A 19,089-nucleotide genomic window follows, 5' to 3' on the forward strand; every position below is an offset into this window, starting at 1 on the left:
AAATAAATGAAACAAACAAATAAAGTTTTCCCTCTTTGCCAGCGTCAGTTCCCTCCCGGTGCTTCGGCTTCCTCCCACGGTACAAAGACATGCAGCTTAGGGCAATTGGAGACTCTAAATTGCCCGTAGGTGTGAATATTAGTGCGAATGGTTGTTTGTGTGCCCTGCAATAGACTGGCGACCTGTTGAACTGGTTCAGAGGCAACAGCGAGGCATACAAACATCAGCTGCCATGGAGGAGAATCCCTTGCAAGACCAGTGCAATATCCTGCTTCTCAGACACTTTTGAATTCCCCAGAGTCCCCTGCTCTCAAACATTAGTTTAATTGGCATTGGACAGTGAAGGCTTAGGACACAGTGTCCCAGGCTGTCCAGTATCCACTTTGTTTTGTGACCTGAATCTCCCTCCGCATGCCCTGATATAGTGAGCATCGAAGATGGTGGATGTGCAGAGCGTCGGTTGGAATAGTCCGCATAGAGGCATGCTTGACTGAGAATCGGATATCGCAGGGTTCGGACCATGTTGGGAACATCACAGGTATATATAGTGAGAGTTAGAGGGGCGGAGTCTGTGGTAGAAATAACCTGTGTGGAAAATGATACATGCCGTGTTGGCAAGAGTGGAGGTGTGTAACAGTATGTCAAAATGGCACTGTAATTATGTTATTATTAAATGCAAATAATCCATAATTAGCACAACAGTCAACAAGAGTGGAACAAAATAATATTATACAACAAGCAGGATTTTGATATAATACCTTTTGGGATTTTGTAGCCAAATTAAAGTTAGGCTTTGCAGCAGCACCATGCAGGCAGATATAACGGGTTTCTGCTGGATGGCTTCATAATGTAAAAGGAAAGATGACAATTATTCATCACAATTATAGCACAAAGTCTCATTACATGAATGGTATGTCATTCAAACAAGTAGACTAGTACATTTGCAAACTGAAACCCACAAACAGAATTCAGAGTTCCTCCAAACTGAGACATCTGTCCTCTCTCTCTTTTCAATCTGCAAGATGGCAAACTAGGCCAATCCATCTGAAATACCAAATTAATAAATCATGCGTATTTTGTTGAGAGGCCATCATAAAAAAAAGGATGTCTATTTGCCCAACAAGAATAATCAAGTATCATTTGAAACGATCATTCCAAGATAGTTTTCTTCAAACATAGTCAACATGAAAACATGTATTAATGAGCAATACTGCGGGAGACATTGTGCATCAGAGTAATAATGAATAACTTTCATGCTGACATGTGCAAAAGGGTGAAGAGGTATTGAAAATCAGCACGCTCCTCATATCCAGAACCCTAAATTAAATCATAGATGGAAAATAACAGTTAACACTCACTGAATAGTTGTTGGCTTCTGCATCTTGTGACAGTATTGAGCCAACGGTGACACACTATTTTTTATTTTTTCACTATTCCATGGGAACAGCAATTTGATTGATGAAAAAACGATTCGAAATATTTGAAGTGTGACTTGTCACTTTATGAGTTATTATAAGCAGGCCTGCTGCGGGTGCTTCAGCTTGTGCGTGGCGTGACGTTGTATGTTTTCTTTACCCACTCTTGTTCTCAAGGCGGTACAGCGGAGCACGAAGAAAAACACCGTGCGTAGCAGGAAGAGCACCAGCCTTTGAAGCCAATTGTTAGGACCAAACTGTGGAATTACAACTTCCGACGCCATTGTGTGACGCCATTGGGCCCCCAAATACTTTTCCCCCTTAAACTTGTGAAAGAGAAATCTGTGACTTAAATTTGTATCATCAACTACATATTTTAGGAAAGTAAACTCCTGAGTTCCAACGCTTAAACACTTCCTATTGAAATAACAAGTGGTCCAAAGTGCAATGGCCCCTTCAAGCCCCTTCTTCCAGCGCCCTTGTTAAATGTATGTGTTGTTGCACATAAATAAGCCTTTAGCATTTGACTTACCAACATCAATATAACCTTTGATTCTCTGCATAAATTCACAATATTATAATGATTTTCTGACAACATGTGCCAACACAGGGGGGGGAGTCTACTACTGGCACTTCTTTCTATTCCTGGACGTAAACACCGCCACACGATGGCAGCATCAGTCACTCCTCTCTCTCTCTCTCTCTCTCTCTCTCTCTCTCTCTCTCTCTCTCTCTCTCTCTCTCTCTCTCTCTCTCTCTCTCTCTCTCTCTCTCTCTCTCCGTCTCTCCGTCTCAACCCGCACGAGGCGGTCTGCCGCCCAGTGTCACTCATTTGCGCTGCTCGTGCAGATCTAAATCCCAAAGGTGCGTGACATTTATTTATTTTTTATTTTTTTATATTCCTCTTTCCAGCCGTAATATGGGAGCCAGCAGCACTTACTGGGGCGCCTGGATCCGAGGACGGGAGGCGAGGAGCCCGGCACAGGTGAGCAGGTTACATATTATTCTTCATTTTGTTTTAAAGTTTTGACAGACAGAAAGAAGAGAGCAAGATAGAAACACTGTTTATGAGACACATGTTACTAAGATGTTACGGAGTCATGTTTTGCGGAGTTTAACTTTTCAGATAATGATAAATAAAGTAATTCAATGTTAAACTGAAATTACGAATATTTTCTCTGATTACTAACTCAAAAGAGACAGTTTAATGTGTAATGATGGCATTTATTGACACTGATGTGCAGGTTTGAGAGGGGATTTAATCGTGTTCCCATCCTCCTCGCTTCTGCAGTCATCAAAGTCAATACGCTTCAATTGAAGCTGAGACTTTAATACAGACAGAAATATAGTGAGAAGGTATGTTCTAGAAATTTGATACACGTATAGGTCGAGATATATAAAGGTCAGAAAAACAAGTTGATGGATGTATAGTAGCAGAAGTTTATGGGCTACAGTCAGAGAAGTTTGCATATCGACAGCTAACATTCGTGTTTAATATTTAGGATGCATTCTAAGAAACCTGTGTCCATAATAAGTGCTTAAACTGTCACTGAACTTTAGGTCTTATCACTTATTTTATGAGAGGTGTGTCCATGTTAAAGTATATGAGAGTATGGATGGGTAAACATACAGTAGATATGAAGAGAAGGAGAGTTCATGGTTAACTCAATACAAGTCAATTTTATTCCAATCCAATATCCTAAATCACAAATTTGCCTTGCGGAGCTTTACAATCTGTAAAATAACATTTAAGGGGGGAAAAAAATGGACGATACTGTACGTTGTCTGCACAGATTAACCAACATGCTTAAATGACAGTACAGACCATTCAAATGGCAAATATTAAATAGGACATGAACATATATTGAACAATTGGAACCAGCAGGATGTTATTAATCAGCTTCCAGGTGAGCTATAAACTGAGACACAGCCTCCTCTCTACAGGACAGGCTGCACAAACACACAGGAAGCAAATGGAAGCACATCATTCCCACTGATAGAAAACAAGCACAGACAAAGAGAGAAAGAGAGAGAGAGAGAGAGAGAGAGAGAGAGAGAGAGAGAGAGAGAGAGAGAGAGAGAGAGAGAGAGAGAGAGAGAGAGAGGGTGAGAAAGACAAGAGATGAGGCAGAATCTCCTAAGGGACGGAGATCCAGATCCAACATGTGGATGAGGCAGGAGAGAGAGAGAGAGAGAGAGAAAATAAAAAAGCCCCAGGATTGGCCTGCCCTGAGAAGCCGGGGAGAGAGAGAGAGAGAGAGAGAGAGAGAGAGAGAGAGAGAGAGAGAGAGAGAAAGAGAGAGATACGGTATGTGCTCGTGGGACACGAGCAGCTGAGGGTTATTGAGATGTGGCTTTCAGAAGTTTACATTACTCTCGTCGGCAGGACAAACTAGGACTATATCTTTAGTAAATGATAAGCTGGGGTTGAGAAAATAATGAAACAATAACAATAAGCTACTGCTCTCTCTGCAGAAGGCTTCTAAGCGAGAAAAAAAAAGGAGCTTTGATGAAAGTGAAGACAGAAAGACGTCTCCCTAATGTCTGGAGAGACACAAACTGGATAACATGAATTCACGAGGTCTCTGCATCATCCGTAACTAAAATAAGTCCAGGCATCTACATTGCTGGGTCCGTTGACCTGCTGAGACCGGCATGGAAAGATTAGCAAGAGTTTGTTTCACGTCAACATCTCAAAAAATGTCTGCCAGAGGTCTGGACACTTGAAAAGGTCGGCTGTTGTTCAATTATCCCGAACACAGTGAACTGATTGCTAACATTTCAGTGCTGACGTGCTGCAATTCCTCCATCCTTGTTACTTCATTACAGTGTAGTTTATCTATTAGGAACATGAGCCGCACACACTCCCTTATTACTGTACCCACACAGGTGCTCAAGCACATACAAATACACACGGCGTCCATCGATGCAGATGCACCTCAGCGGGCGGCTGTTGCTGTGTATTCGGCGGCTTTTCAATTGATTATTCTTTTAATTGACTGTAAACATTGTAATAGTGCTAAACAACAGTAAGATAACTGCAGTGGTACACTGTAGATTGTACTGTTTGCACTATGTGAGCATGTGCGTAGTCGTTTGTGCACAAGAGAGGGAGATATAGAGAGGGTGAAAAGAGAGAGAAAAGAGTATAAATAGAAGTCCTCACAGTCGCATACTGTTGTGTTCTGGCAAGCAAAGTAGTGCAGGAAACATCTTGTCATGTGTTCTCAAGCTTTTTTAAAATCCTAATCTTCACAAAAGTTGTGTTTGTTGGTCTTCAGAGATAATTTCATCCAACATGTTGTGTTACTAAAGTTTGGATGAACTGTGTTGGCAAAAGTGGATGGCGGATTTTCGCGTCTCATTCACTGATCTCTCTTGAAATATTTCCTGTTTCGGTGATGTGATCGAACGTAATCAAAAAGAAATGGAAGCTCAACGTGATGACCCACAGCCCACTGCTTCTGTTCTGTTTATATGCCTGCAGCTTTTTGCTAAAGCAGTATCAAAGTTATTAAGAAGAGATAATATATATTTAGACTGGCGTGTGTCTAAGCTATCCCATGAGATGTAGTGTTTTCAAAGCCAACGCAGTGGTGTCTTCCAATAGCAATTCCCTAGTCCATGGTTCAAATCCCCTCTGTCTCTTTCCATGTCTCCTAATCTCAGTATATCAAACCAGTGGGCTCGTTCACAAACATATCACACAGAATCCGCACTGTGTAATCCTTCAAACACACACTTTTGGTCCTATTTAGCTTTGATATAAAAACCAATAGATCCTCATCACTCACATTCCCATGCATAGTTTCCCAGGGATAACAAGTCCTAAATGTGTAACCCCTGTAACATCTGGGAAAGAGGCAAAACAAATAAAAGGCATTTGTGAAAACAAGCAGTCATGGCGAGTCACTATTATAAGGCCGTTCGTTGCATAATAAGTGGAATCAGGATCAAATGTAAATCTGATTTGGAGTATCTCAGGAGAAAGCCCATAAATTGAAAGGCAAAATAAGACACAATTCCAGCAATGGCTGACGGCCTTAAGCAGAAAGCCCAGGCCACTTCAATCAGGGAGGTGAAACACACTGGTGTTGAGTGCATGTACTCAAGTAACCTGCCGCGAGCAAATTAAGGCAAAACATCGGATTAGTCGCAGAAAAGGTGATTTTGTGGCTCAGCCCCGGTCTTTGCGTTTACAGGAAACAGTTAACGTCTTGTCCCTGCACTGTCCTGTCCTTATTAGCCACTCCCTGTAGACATTTAGGAACCAGCCAGAGCCTTCGGGCTAAATCTAGACCGTCGGCATCAACGCCAACTCATTAGCCCGATTCCCTGGGCCAGCCAGGCCTTATTCATTATCAATCTCACCTCACCGGAAAAAACATTTCCGTCTCCACGTTGTGCTTCTCGGCTATCAGAGATACGTTGTTGTAAAGTCAACTCATCGCTATCAGCATTGACATAAAGTAAGTGCTCTGTTTATTTCAACTGCGGTATACTTTGTATTACCCAGTATTTCTATACATTTGTGTCAAACCTTCTCTTCCTGAAGGTTTGTCAATACCATGATGAGTAAAGGTTTCTTCTCCTGACTTGTATATGACAAATAGCTACTTTAAATCAAACTTGTACGCTTTAAAAAAAGGCATACAAGGCAGTGCTGACAGTATCAGTTGATTTAATTAAGTTGTAGAAGACACGCATTATAACAGCGTAGTGAACAGTGCTGGTGAAATAACAGAGCGCTTGTTTCGTCAATAAGCGAGTAGACATTTCTGTAATTGACATAACACACAGCCAACGAGTGGCACTTTCAAATTCTCAAGGTATACAACTGCGTGGTGGTCAATATGCGTCAGACGTTCTGCAGCCCAGATGCTGAAACTGTGCTTCCAAGCAACTCCCTTGAGTGCCGATGCTCGGCCGTCTTTCTCCAGTCGTTTGATGCTCCTTTGACATTGTGTGACTCCCTTGTGTATGCGCGCGGTCTGGGTTTCCCAGTGGTTCTCAATGTATGTAAGCGGCGGGCCTGACAAACATATCTCACACAGCAATGAACAAACACAACCGGGCTTCCAATTACTTTTTTCCCATCGGTCTGGAGCCTCATGACCCCAAATTGGGCCCCTTCATCACTTCCTGCCTCCTTACTTGATCCACGGCAATCGTTGAACTCTGATCTTAAATACGCCGCTGTAACGTTTTGTGACTGAGTCTGTCCACAGACAGACAGACGACATGTAAGCACCTGTCAAAGTACTCAAAACCACGTAGTTCCCACTATAGTAGTTGTCTCCAGGGCTGCATTTTGCCGTGATGACACACACACACACACACAGATACACACACACACACACACACCTAGACTCACAAGGTGAAAACAATAGCAGTGTCGCTGTCAAGGCTGCGAATCAGCTGCCATTGTATGCAGAAGTGAAATGTAAATCTTGGCTGGCAATCTCTTGAAGCTAGAATTACATTTCAGGCTTGTGTTGGAAATTCCCGAATCATTGTCAACCTCAATCTGCTTGTTACTTCATGAAGCAAGGAGGTATGAGCCAGCGTCAGGTTTCTGTTCCCGTGGAACAACGGAGATTGTTCTTTTTTTGGCTGGTGCCAAGCAAGCTAGATAAACCACCCATCCATTTTTATCTGCTCATCCGGGGTCGGGTCGTGGTGGCAGCAGGCCCAGCAGGTCGGCCCTGGCTTTCCTCTCACCTGCAACATTCACCAACTCATAATCCCGATGCGTTCCCAGGCCAGCTGGGAGATATAATCCCTCCAGCCTGTCCTGGGTCTTCCCCGGGCCTCCTACCAGTTGGATGTACCTGGAAAACCTCTAATGGGAGGCGTCCAGTAGACGTCCGAATTAGATAAACCAGTAAAAATTGTATTATTAGTGGAATTTATGTGTTTCATAAATTGCATGTATTCATAGGAGTTGTTTTCTGAAATAATTGAACCTACAGTATATGTTGGAAAGGTGATCATGAAAAGCGTCAAGCTTCATTTTAGCCAGCTGTTGCTTTTAGTATTCATATTGGTTGATTTGTCGTTAAATCTTTATGTGACGGCGAATTGCTTCCATGATTTCCCGGCAGCAGTTTATGCAGAAAGAGATATTAATTCGGACAGTGGTGGAATGACAAAGCGGAAAACCGATCGGTCCTAACTAAATCCAATGGGGGAGGCACGCAGTGGGCGACGCCTCCCGGATAGAGGCTCTATTTCCACAGCCTGCCGGTCTTCCTCTTTGAGCGCATGTAACTTTGTCCGTGTGCTTCCAAATGTCCGTGTGTTATTCACTTCCATCGCACAGTCATTCTCCGTTTACCACCTTCATCCAGTGAGCTGGCACCCTTATTGTGACGAGCCCGGCACGCTCAATTACCCGCTCACAACCCATTACCCTCACCCAAACAGCTTTATTCAGAGGACACGCTCCGTCCACTCAGTTGCATCTTGCTCCAGCCATGCGTGCACAAGGCGAGTGTGTGACTCGGCGCGTCCCGGTGAGCGCATGGAAAATACGAGCGCGTCTCTGAAATGAGGACGAATGAAGTGTTTCTGAATATTCCGTAATCGCAGGTGACGTCGTTGATTCCGACCCGGGTTTAAGATTTTTGTTCAACCTTATTGGAGTGGCAGATTCTTTCTGCAGCGGGTGTACAGACAATCACTGGCTATGACATTTCTGGCTGTAAAATGTGTTGTTTATTTGTGTTCACTTTAGTCTTTACCTTGGCAACAGCTACTCTTCCTGGGGTCCATATGAAGAAAATACATGAATCATGTTCACACACACACAGACATAGACTCTATTCCAAAGAAAATATGAATTCATTGGGTTTCAATTTTATTATTTTATTTATTTTCAGTTTGCTGATTGGGTTCAGCAGCAGCAAAACCAAGAACGGGAAGAAAAGATAGATAGATGGATGGATAGATGGATAGATAGATAGATGGATAGATGGATAGATGCATGCCACATCAACATTGTTTATGTGGACTCAAAGTAGACACCTTGCCAGCCAGTGGAGCAAACGTCCTTTCATATTTCATCTCAAATCTTCTTTTCCCCCTACATGTGACCCTGGTTTGAGATAATGAGTTAATTCTCAGCAGACTTTGTTTAACAGGATCTGTCATTACAGCAACTATTTCAGGCTTTTGGCCGAGAAGGTTGTGAGTTCACGGTGCGTTGCTGGAGGAAAAAATACCTGCTGTATAAATATGGTTGAAGACGAACTGAGTGTGCAGTGACATATGGGATAATAAGTAAATATGGGAGAATAATAATAGTAATACTATTAATACTACTAATAATAATTTTTATTTTTTATTTTTTTATTATAGCAATAATAGTAATAGTATGTTAAGTTATTAGCCAAGTAATATTTACACAATTACTTTTATACAACATTATACAACATGCGCCATGCTAGCATGAGTAGTGTTAGTATAAGCACCATAAATATACACTTTATTGACCGAGAACCCAAAACCATATAACAATAATTTGACCACTTGGCATTGCAGTGAAGAAAACACAGCAACATTGAAGCAAAAAAAAAAATGGAGACAAAAAAAAAATGGATCTGAGAAATTACAAGTGAAGGTTTTTTTTGGTGACATTCAATACACTCTAGATGCTCTTTCCACCCCATATTTAATAATTGAATGTGTATTGGTTGCAGTCGAGACTTTAGTGCTACTTGGACAACCGAGGAGGCCTTTGGCTCCCAGCCAGAGAAATTGTTGTTGAATTGTGTGTTGGTGTGCTGGCTGCTGCTGCTAGTGGGCAAGATATCTGATGGTTTTAAATGATGTCCCAAACCACTTGATTCTTGAGCAAACTTTACACGTTAGTCATTTCTCCAGTTCTGATGTGTGTGTGTGTGTGTGTGTGTGTGTGTGTGTGTGTGTGTGTGTGTGTGTGTGTGTGTGTGTGTGTGTGTGTGTGTGTGTGTGTGAAAGAGAGAAACCGGATGGTGTTTTTTTTTTTGCTTTTGGCTGATCATTGCTGAGTTAAACTGACAGGGGTTCTACTTTTTCTGTTTTGCAGTCGTAGAATTAGTGCCAAAATACATACGTGATCTTTCCACAAGCAAGTCAGTCGAGGGGAAGAGCCTCGTTAAGCGTGCGACGTGTCTCTCCTGATTTCTAACGCCATTTGACATCAGTTTTTAAAATGGTTCTCAAAATTCAAGATCAAATTGTGTTTTCATTGAGATTCATTACAGAAGTTACAGCCCTGGTCGATTTGGTGACACCTGTAGCTCCTCACAGTTGTGGACAAGTTATTAGAAAACCTTTTGAGTTGCATTTGAAGTCGTGCAAGGTGTGTGGATGGCAAACATAATCCTGAAAAACGGACACACTGGGCTTGTGTGTGAGGCTCCAAGTGCATTTGGAAAAAGAAGGTGGGCGTTGAGTGTTGTTTGCAGGTCTCAACATATGGGTAAACAACACCTCCATCCGTGAGTCTTAATCAAACAGCACCATTCATTTGCAAACGTTTAAAGATGTACTTCAAAAATATTGACAGACCTAAAAGAAAAAAAGAGCGAGTGCCATCATTAAGTGCTGGTTTTATTGTAGAAGAGAGAGAGGCTGTGTTCCAAATCACAGGCTGACATGTTCACACTACTTTCTACGTCTCAAAATTAAGTATGAAGTCCGTTCCAAATGCATTGTATGTTGATTTTAAGTGTGTGAGCCATGCCGGGATGCAATCTAGATTCGCAAGAATTTCTTGGTCGAGAGCCTTGTGGACATACTCAACTGCCCAAAATGCATTGCAGCTCCAAGGACTCAAACGACTTGCAAGAACCAGAATGCAATGCAAGTAAAGAGCAGGAGTGCTTTGCACAATCTGCATGCGGGCATCATTCATAGGGCATTCATCACCAAATAGAGGAAACGTGTACAGGTTCTGGGAAAGTGAGACCCAAGTAAATACAAATAATGACAAATGGAGTGTTATGATTAAATCCATGTGGAGTTAAACATGGATACTTGGTGTTTTTCACGAAAGGATAATGTGTTGTAATCTCAGAAAAAGTCTAACAACTTCCCTACTCTTCCCTATTTTACGTTTACATGCTGTAATGTGGTGTGTAATAAACTACATACAGCTTTGGCTACACAGGCAAGTTGGATTGACTTACTTGAGGTCTTTTCCTGTGATTTCTGGCGATGTTTCATGTCGTACTTATCTTTTAAATCTATCAAACGATTGACGTTCATCAACCCTGTTTGGAATCTGGACACTGAAGCACAGACTCAGACGAGAGCGTCTGTCCGGCAACAGTTTGCTTAAGCGCCAGCCTTCCTTACTCAAACAATTAAAATTACAGTAGGAGAGTCTGCTGAGCATGATACCTCTCAGTCTCCCTGGCAACAGGACCAGAGACTCCTCCAAACAAAAATATGTGCATATGCACACACACACACACACACACACACACACACACACACACACACACACACACACGCACACACAGGTTCAGCCCTCTCACAATCTGAGGTGTGAGATTATGTGAGAAGTACTTCCCACCTGACAGAAATCAGATGACTGGAGAGTTGAAGATTATTGAATTCGTTAAATTCAATGAAACATTGAGACACACTCTCAACTTTTAGTCTTCCTTCGTGGCCCAAAGTGTCTGAGCAAACACTTGTGGGCACGTTGTTCTTGTCGAGATGTCTGCACGCCTGCTGGAAAGTCATTGTTATTTAGTGTAGAAACAGAATCACAGCAGGAGTGTTCTGCAGCAGATGGAGAAAATTAAAATTAAAATCCTGATGTAAAAGTGAAAATAGCTTTAGAAATACATAATATAAACAAAAATAAACCCTTTCTTCAGTCAAGCAGAATCAAGTTTTCAGATATGCATCAGGTGGCAGTTTGTGCAGCCCAGAAGTTCAGGAAGTTTCCCAGATGGCAAGTGAGAATCTTTTCTAATTACAGCGCACATCAGATGAGTCAGTCAGTCCTCCTACGTCGTCTGTCTGCCTGTTTCTATCTATCTATCTATCTATCTATCTATCTATCTATCTATCTATCTATCTATCTATCTATCTATCTATCTATCTATCTATCTATCTATCTATCTGTCTATCTGTCTGTCTGTGTGTCTGTCTGTCTGTCTGTCTGCCTACCTTCCTTTATCTCTATCTCTATCATTGTCTTGACTTGAACTGCTCTCCATTGATATTTGTACTTGATATTGTTCATATTGCTGATTTCTAGCATGTTGTTTTTTTCCCCTTTAATTATTTGACCTATGAGAAATGTAATATGTCCGAATGTCTGTGGTGCAGCTTCATGGGACGACCAAAATACTTACCTCCCATAGATGTGTGCAGCCTTCATCCTAACTGGCAAAATTAGTATTCTAACATCAATAAGCCAAGATGATAGCCACAGTTAACTACCTGCTAAACATTAGCATGTTATTATTGCCATTGCCATTGGCCTTTAGCTCTATGCGCCTCCATGGGTTAGTAGTCTCACAACACTGCCAAAATGTCTGAGGACTTTCAGTCTTAATTTCTATATCTATATATGATTTTGCCATTAAAATCAGCATCACTGAGATCATGGAACATTTAGTTTTCGTATATATTTGTAGTGATGATGTTTTTTTTCTTTTTCTCAAGACCTAAATAATGGAGGAAAAAATAACCACAAAACAATTAAAAGATACTTTTTGAGTCGCAATAACGACAGTAACGGTGGGCTAAAGAAGACAGAAATACTCAAAGAGCCACTCGGTTTCTGCCTGCTCTCCAGAGTTCATTCTGTTCTGTGCAACGGTGTCAGCCCGATGTGAAATGGACACGATGAGCTGTGAAAACGCGCCTCCCTGGACGCACATCACACAAGAGAGCCGCAGCAGTCTGTCAGAGACACCGCTCTTCACCCTTCTTACCCACTCGCCTTTTTTTCCCCCCTATTGTTGAAATTCAGATTGAGCCAATATTTTCTCATTCCTAGATTCCTATGTGTGAGTAACTGAGTGAGCAACCAGTACGAGGGTGGGAAGTGTTAGTTTTGTTGTCCAGTGATGATTTCTGTGTGAGCATAATGCTCATTACAGTTTCCTCTGCGGATCATTTGAAATGCAAACAGTAATCAGTCATGTTTTGGTGTTCTATTAAAAACTGGGTGTCGTAATGAGAATGCAAAGTTGAACAACATCCAATCTGTGCGCCATTGTTAAGCCAAATTATTCCTGCAGCAACTTGACATTTAATTATATTTGCAGTGTGTATAATCAGTGTTTTTCTTTGGTCCTAATCATGGATGTAGGTACTGGGGCCAGGTATCCAAGAGGCCAGGGGCCCCTAAAGGCCTCGGTCTGCTTCAAATTAGTGCTTGTTGATGATCTTATCCTTTTTTTTTTATTGGCCCGGTGTGTGGAGGTGCAAAGGTAAGCAGGATTTGATCTACTTTTTCAAACTCTCTATTGTATTTGTATATTTTTTGCCATAATTTGATCGACCACAGTTTAGAAATGGAAGCGAGAGATGCTTAATATCAATTCAATTGAATTTATTTTGTATAGCCCAAAATCCCGAACCACAAATTGGCCTCAGAGGGCTTGCGCCATGTAACCGAGGTCTCAATGCTTGACTTGAACACGGGACATGGAGGTTATGATGCACACAGCCTCACCACTACACTATAGCTCTTTTAAACACACATAATTGAATGAAGTGAATATTGTTTAGCACAAATAATACATTACAACTGCACGGCATTACAAAATATTTCCAGGTTTTTAACTGAGGTTGGTGTAGCGGGTCCTGTGCAAACTGCTTGACCTGGGCGGTAGTTTACTGGTTATTACGACACTGCTTATACTAAATGATGATCAGCGTCAAACCAATTTGTAACATCTGTGTGGGTACTTGACCATCAACGATGGTGGTCTGTCCATGGTTCCACATGTGTTGAGATTTTAAAAAAAAAACACAAAAATGTATGGCTGCTCTTCAGCCAAGTGCAATGAGGCTTTGGCGTTATCTTCTTGTTATCCCCCCAAGAGTGGAGCTGTTGATAGAAAACATCTTGTTTTTGGTTTTGATTTCAACTCAATTTCACAGTCCAATGAATGTTATGTATTATGTAAAGACAGGATAAGTCAGAACTGGCCAGAGGTTCGCAGCCTTTTTTTTGTCTCTGGGGAGCAGCTAGCAAATCAAGACCAGTCCGGCTGACCCACACTGTCCCTGTTTATTCTCAGAGTTAAATGGTTCTCTGCCAAGATTGATGGAACATTTTCAAAATAAAATGAGGGGATTTCATTTTAGTTGAACTTCCATCAAAGCCTCACAGTCAATATTGCAACGGTACCAGGTCGGACAATTAAGAATTACTGGACAAGGTGATACGCAGATGTGACAAACTGGAATCGGTGATCTGCCTGCAGGAAGTGGGAGTTGTTGACCGGATCACCGGCTGTCAAGGTCTGTCAGATGATATTGACCGTAGAGCGCGATAAGACGAGACAGCCGTCATAAAAAGGCAGCGAAAGCAAATGTTGTAATAGGTACTTAAAACTGATAAGGCATCTACAACTGCACTGATGAAAGGTTATCTGCTGTTCCTCAAGAACAGATACTTACTGTAAAATGACTCAGACCAGGAATTAGTGACATTTTCCATCTTAATTGTCATTTCTGTCACGTTGGCTGATTTTTGACAAAATCCTCTTAGAACATAGAGAGACATTGCAAGTACTTGTGTCTTTCCATGGTTAAATATATATCTCTTTATATTTTATAATAAATCTGTTTTTAGCCCTGCTAGCAGAAACTAAGTGTATCAGACGGGACACCACTATTAGATGGATTGTCATGAAACTCGGTACAGAAATTGAAGTTTCCTCATGGATACATTTGAATAACTTTGGTGATTCTTTGCCTTTTCTTTTTAGATTTAGCTGAACATCTTTAACTGATTGTACACACATTCATTGACATTCGTTGAATTTTCGAAGCCTCCAATTGTTTTGTCTCGCACTATCATCAGACCACAATTTGTATTTGTCCAATACTTTATTTCATGACAAAATTCCATTCAACACCTTCGCAATTATAATAGTTAGATTGTGAGCTGTGAATAGAAACAAACAGCAGTCAGTCCACAGAGTCGACAATGAGATCAAAATTGCTTGACAAAGACATCAATTTTAGTAATAATATTCACAAACATCCTTTTTCCCACATGTCACATTAGAGAGAAAGCAGAAATGTCACAAAAGTGTTGCTTTGTTTCTTTTTGGGTTGATTTCTGTAGTGCACACTTGGGCTTACCTAGAGAGCTGTAATCAGCCAAGACCAAAACATAAGAATCTGTCTACTGATTTGAATCAGAAGTTATTGATTTGACTGGAAAAAGAAGAGAGCATGCAGGGTTCCGGTCAATAATGACCCAGAGTCAATGCTTCAACGTCTCATTTGTCTGTGGCGTAAATTTCCTCTCAATACCTCAGGCAGTTGTTCTTAAAATCAATATGTTGCTGGCAGGGTCAGGCAGACTATCCCTCAAAGGCAGAACCAGGATCTGCTCATACCCAACTAGTCCCAGAGGTGCTGTTCTGGAGCTAATACCTGACCTTTGACCTCCTTTGACAGGGGAGTAAGAAAGGAGAATTCCCCCTGTGGCGCTCACTAAAGCATGGTTTTATTGTTGCATTACGAAGACAAAGGAACTTGTTGATGGAATCTGACAGAGACAGCTGCTGCTTGTTGCAGCGTATTTGCCCTCTAAATATTACACGCTCTTGAGCTGTGATCCAGTTTTTTATTTAAGGTTCAAATATCATCATTGTTGTCAAGATGATCAAATAAAAAGAAATCCAGCCCGTCTGTTCAGATGGCTTACGGATTGCAGACTAACCGCAAGTGTGTGTGTGTGTGTGTGTGTGTGTGTGTGTGTGTGTGTGTGTGTGTATCAACAGGGCCAGAGCAGGTAATGAGGACTATCATCTGCTGACCTCAATGCAGATGACCAGTGATGGCCACAACATCACCTCGACAGTAAGTCATGAATTTAAACTATTTGTGTGTGTGTGTGCGCGTGTGTGTGTGTGTTTAGTGTAACTAACCTATTTGTTTTCAATATGATTGTTTTCTACATAATCATTTCCTTCTCACCCCCTCTCTCCACCTTGATTCTTCTTCATCTATCTACAGTACTATCAATACTATGAATATCATCTACCCAAAATAATCCGATATATGAGGGTTTTTTTTTTCTTTTCGTTTTTTTTGCAGTTCGTTGGATGACATAATAAACAGAGAACAAGAACAGCAGCAGCAGCAGGAATTCCTGAGCTCGCTGGAGACAATTGTTCTGACCATCTTTCTCTCCATTATTATCATCATGACAGTGTTTGGCAACCTGCTGGTCATGGTGGCACTCTGCAAGGATAGACATCTGAGGTGAGGCTGGTTATCATTTCATAAATACTGGAAGCAGTAACAACAGTCCAATCTGGTTGTAAAGTGCCAGTGAATTGAGAAGTGTGTATCTGCAGCCAGCAGAATCCATACAGGACACACACCTCAAGGTTCTCCCCATTACCTCGACACAAAATAAAGGCCACAAAATTCATCTGAAATGTTGTTGATGTTGAAGTCAGATGTGACTTTAATGAGACAAAGCTGAACAAAGATACAAAGCCAGGGCATTTATTTCTTGCTATTTGTACTAAAAACACACACACGCATGTATCGTGTAATGCATTGTGGGGAAAGTGTTGTACAATGACAAATGTGTGGAACAAACACATCAAATGTCAAAGCACTCACATTACAGAGATCCTTTCCTGGAAAATCTCAAGTTTCCGACAGGACAGGTAGATTGTTAGCCTACCTGTGACATTGGATGGTTTGTAGTTGAACTACAAAACTGATTGATAAAATTGACAAAATTGATACATAAATAAATGTAAGTAAAGACAAATTCTCAATCCTACAAACAGACATCAGACAGGCTTCATTTAAAAAAAAAAAAAAGAAGAAGCAAAACAGGACACTTGCCAGTCGCCTAATATCTCTGAAAAGCAACACTGACAGCTGGCAAACTTAAAAGGAAGCAAGCGTATTACAGTCATGTGAGACATGATGGCAGTACAACATACAGTACACCATGAACTTCTACAATTTGTTTTGACGCTGACTTGTTGACCCTGCTTTCCTCTCAGAAAGAAGAAGACAAACTACTTCATAGTGTCCCTGGCGTTCGCCGACTTGCTGGTTGCCTTGTTGGTGATGCCCTTCGCTGCGATCGAGCTGACCACCGGACAGTGGCGGTACGGAGAGATCTTCTGTCTGGTCCGAACGTCCCTCGACGTTCTATTGACCACAGCGTCCATACTGCACCTCTGCTGCATCGCGCTGGACAGGTTTGCCCGTGAGAGAGAGATGAACGAGAGGGATTTGAACCTCATTCATTGTCTTTCTGGTGGACAGCATGTGTGTGTGTGTGTGTGTGTCTTACTCCAGGTATTACGCTATCTGCTGCCAGCCGCTGGTCTACAGACACAAGATGACCCCAGTCAGAGTGGCAGTGATGCTCAGTGGCTGCTGGCTCATCCCCATATTCATCTCCTTTCTACCCATCATGCAAAGCTGGAACGCCATCGGCATCGAGGACATTGTGAGTCCTCGGCAGCTGAGATCAGAATTTAAAAAAGGGGGCGAGTTCGAAAGCAGCTGCTGGTTACATTATTATGATCATAATATCTGTATTACAGCTCTGCATAAACAAAATATACGATATGTTTGAACAAAGTATCACACTGAAGAGTTCATATACCTCCCTCAAATGGCTCAGAGGGAGATGTTCTTTCTCTGAGGGCCAATGCAGCATACCTTTCCAGCCTAATATTCTCTGTTTCTAATAACGTTTCCAATCCCGTGAACAATGACACGCTAATGCAGTGATCACAAAACCATTCCAGTCCCTGTGGAGGCTCTCGTGCTGCGAGCAAAGACAGCACTTCAACAAGCATTTCCTGCCGGTTTGGATATGTTTTGGCGTGAGGTTATTTCAGAGCTGCCTTGAATTGAGCTGCAGGACTCCCAGAGGCAGACGAGGATAGATGAATTTATTCAGCCAGAGTTAATGAAATACTCTGCTCTCTTCTCTGTCTTTCAGTCTGCCAGCATCCAAACAACAATCTTTTTTGGTTTTAAGAGCTGGCTGGATGGCTTGAAGTCATATGTCACAGACAAAATTGCATAGGACTAGTTATGACTTATGTCTGCACATTAAGGCCAGGTTTTAGTGCTTTGTTTGTTTTATCTTTTTTTTTGTCTTTGGTCGCTTTGTTTTTCTCTCCGAAAATTCTGAAAATGTCCGTTGCGCTTTTGTTTCTGCCCAAAAAAGGAATTGTTTGAGATTGTGACTTCTTCTCACTCGAGTTGTCAGAAAGCCACCAAAACTGATTTAATAATTGTAGCATAAGTTTAATGTGATACGGTGCAGTATGTCAGCTTGGTGTGAACTGTGTCTGCTCCATTTCCACTAAGGACAGGTTTACACTCTGCACTCGTGGCATGTGGATATGACACTGAGGAGTCTCATCTCTATCTTTAAAACCAGGATTACTTAATATGTTTATTCCGTGAAATATACTATTAAAATGTTTCTCGGTTCGGATTCCTTACAGATGAGATGTGTTATTTTTGTGTCCGTGTCTCGTCTCTTATCCAGATCGAGGAGAGGCGCGCTTTGGCAGGAGGCTCCAACGACACCAGCTGTGTGTTTCTGGTCAACCGGCCGTATGCCCTGATCTGCTCTACAGTGGCCTTCTACGTCCCGTTGGCCCTCATGGTCCTGGCCTACCAGCGGATCTACGTCACCGCCATGACCCACGTGCGGCAGATCGAAACCCTGCAGCGGGCCGGCTCGGCTCCTGTCACCGGGACGACCCCAGTCATGGCCGTGAGGTCGTCCACTTCCTCAGATCCGTCGGAGCACTGCCGCCTTCGGACGACGACGGGCTCCTCGTCCTCGGAGTCGGCTCCCATAGCGAACAGCCGCATGCGCATCGAGACCAAGGCGGCAAAGACGCTAGCGGTTATAATGGGTTGTTTCTGTCTTTGCTGGGCGCCGTTCTTCATCACCAACGTGGTGGACCCCTTCATCCATTACTCGGTGCCCTGGCAGCTGTGGACAGCCTGGCTGTGGCTCGGCTACATTAATTCAGGGTTGAACCCTTTCCTGTACGCCTTTCTGAACCGGGCGTTTCGGAGGGCCTTTCTGGTGATTCTGTGCTGTGGGGATGAGCGGTACGCACGGCAGGGGAGCTGCTCCTATGGACACACCCAACGAGCGTACTCGGCCGCGTCGGTCAACGGGACGTCTATGGCACTGAGGTAAAGGCACGGTAAAGGCACCCCTGCGCCTGTTTTTGTGAACATTTTGAGAGTGCGTATGTGTGCGTTGTCCTGCTGTCCTCCGTGTGAAAAGCCCACCATAGAAGAAATGAAGACCTCAGGCGGGAAACAGGTTCTTTTGTCGTCTCTTGCAAAGAGAGGCGAATGTGCGTTAACATGGGGCTGTTGGAAAGTTATTCTTTTTTTATTGTGTTCATATGTCTCTGATGCACTTCATTGTACCAGTGAAAAGAGAATGACAGATTGGACT

At 42.3% G+C, this 19,089-nt stretch overlaps 1 protein-coding gene across 3 annotated transcripts in view; it reads left to right on the plus strand.

Moving 5' to 3' along the window:
- The first annotated feature begins 2,272 nt into the window (after positions 1–2,272).
- LOC137783763 (5-hydroxytryptamine receptor 4-like) overlaps positions 2,273–19,089 on the plus strand; it is a 36,273-nt gene continuing 19,456 nt past the window's right edge. The window contains exons 1-6 of one of the 3 annotated variants that reach the window (XM_068574064.1): positions 2,273–2,400; positions 15,392–15,470; positions 15,708–15,875; positions 16,640–16,840; positions 16,941–17,094; positions 18,154–18,818. In XM_068574064.1, coding sequence (XP_068430165.1) covers positions 15,448–15,470; positions 15,708–15,875; positions 16,640–16,840; positions 16,941–17,094; positions 18,154–18,818 — 1,211 coding nt within the window. In that variant the 5' untranslated portion in view covers positions 2,273–2,400; positions 15,392–15,447. Of the gene's footprint in view, positions 2,401–12,759; positions 12,857–15,341; positions 15,471–15,707; positions 15,876–16,639; positions 16,841–16,940; positions 17,095–18,153; positions 18,819–19,089 lie in introns of those variants that run through there. The other 2 variants (XM_068574065.1, XM_068574066.1) reach the window with 2 other exon arrangements.

Source organism: Clinocottus analis, unplaced genomic scaffold, assembly GCF_023055335.1.
Source record: "Clinocottus analis isolate CAN_PGR_092001 unplaced genomic scaffold, fCliAna1.0.p SCAF_13, whole genome shotgun sequence".
NCBI lineage: Eukaryota > Metazoa > Chordata > Actinopteri > Perciformes > Cottidae > Clinocottus > Clinocottus analis.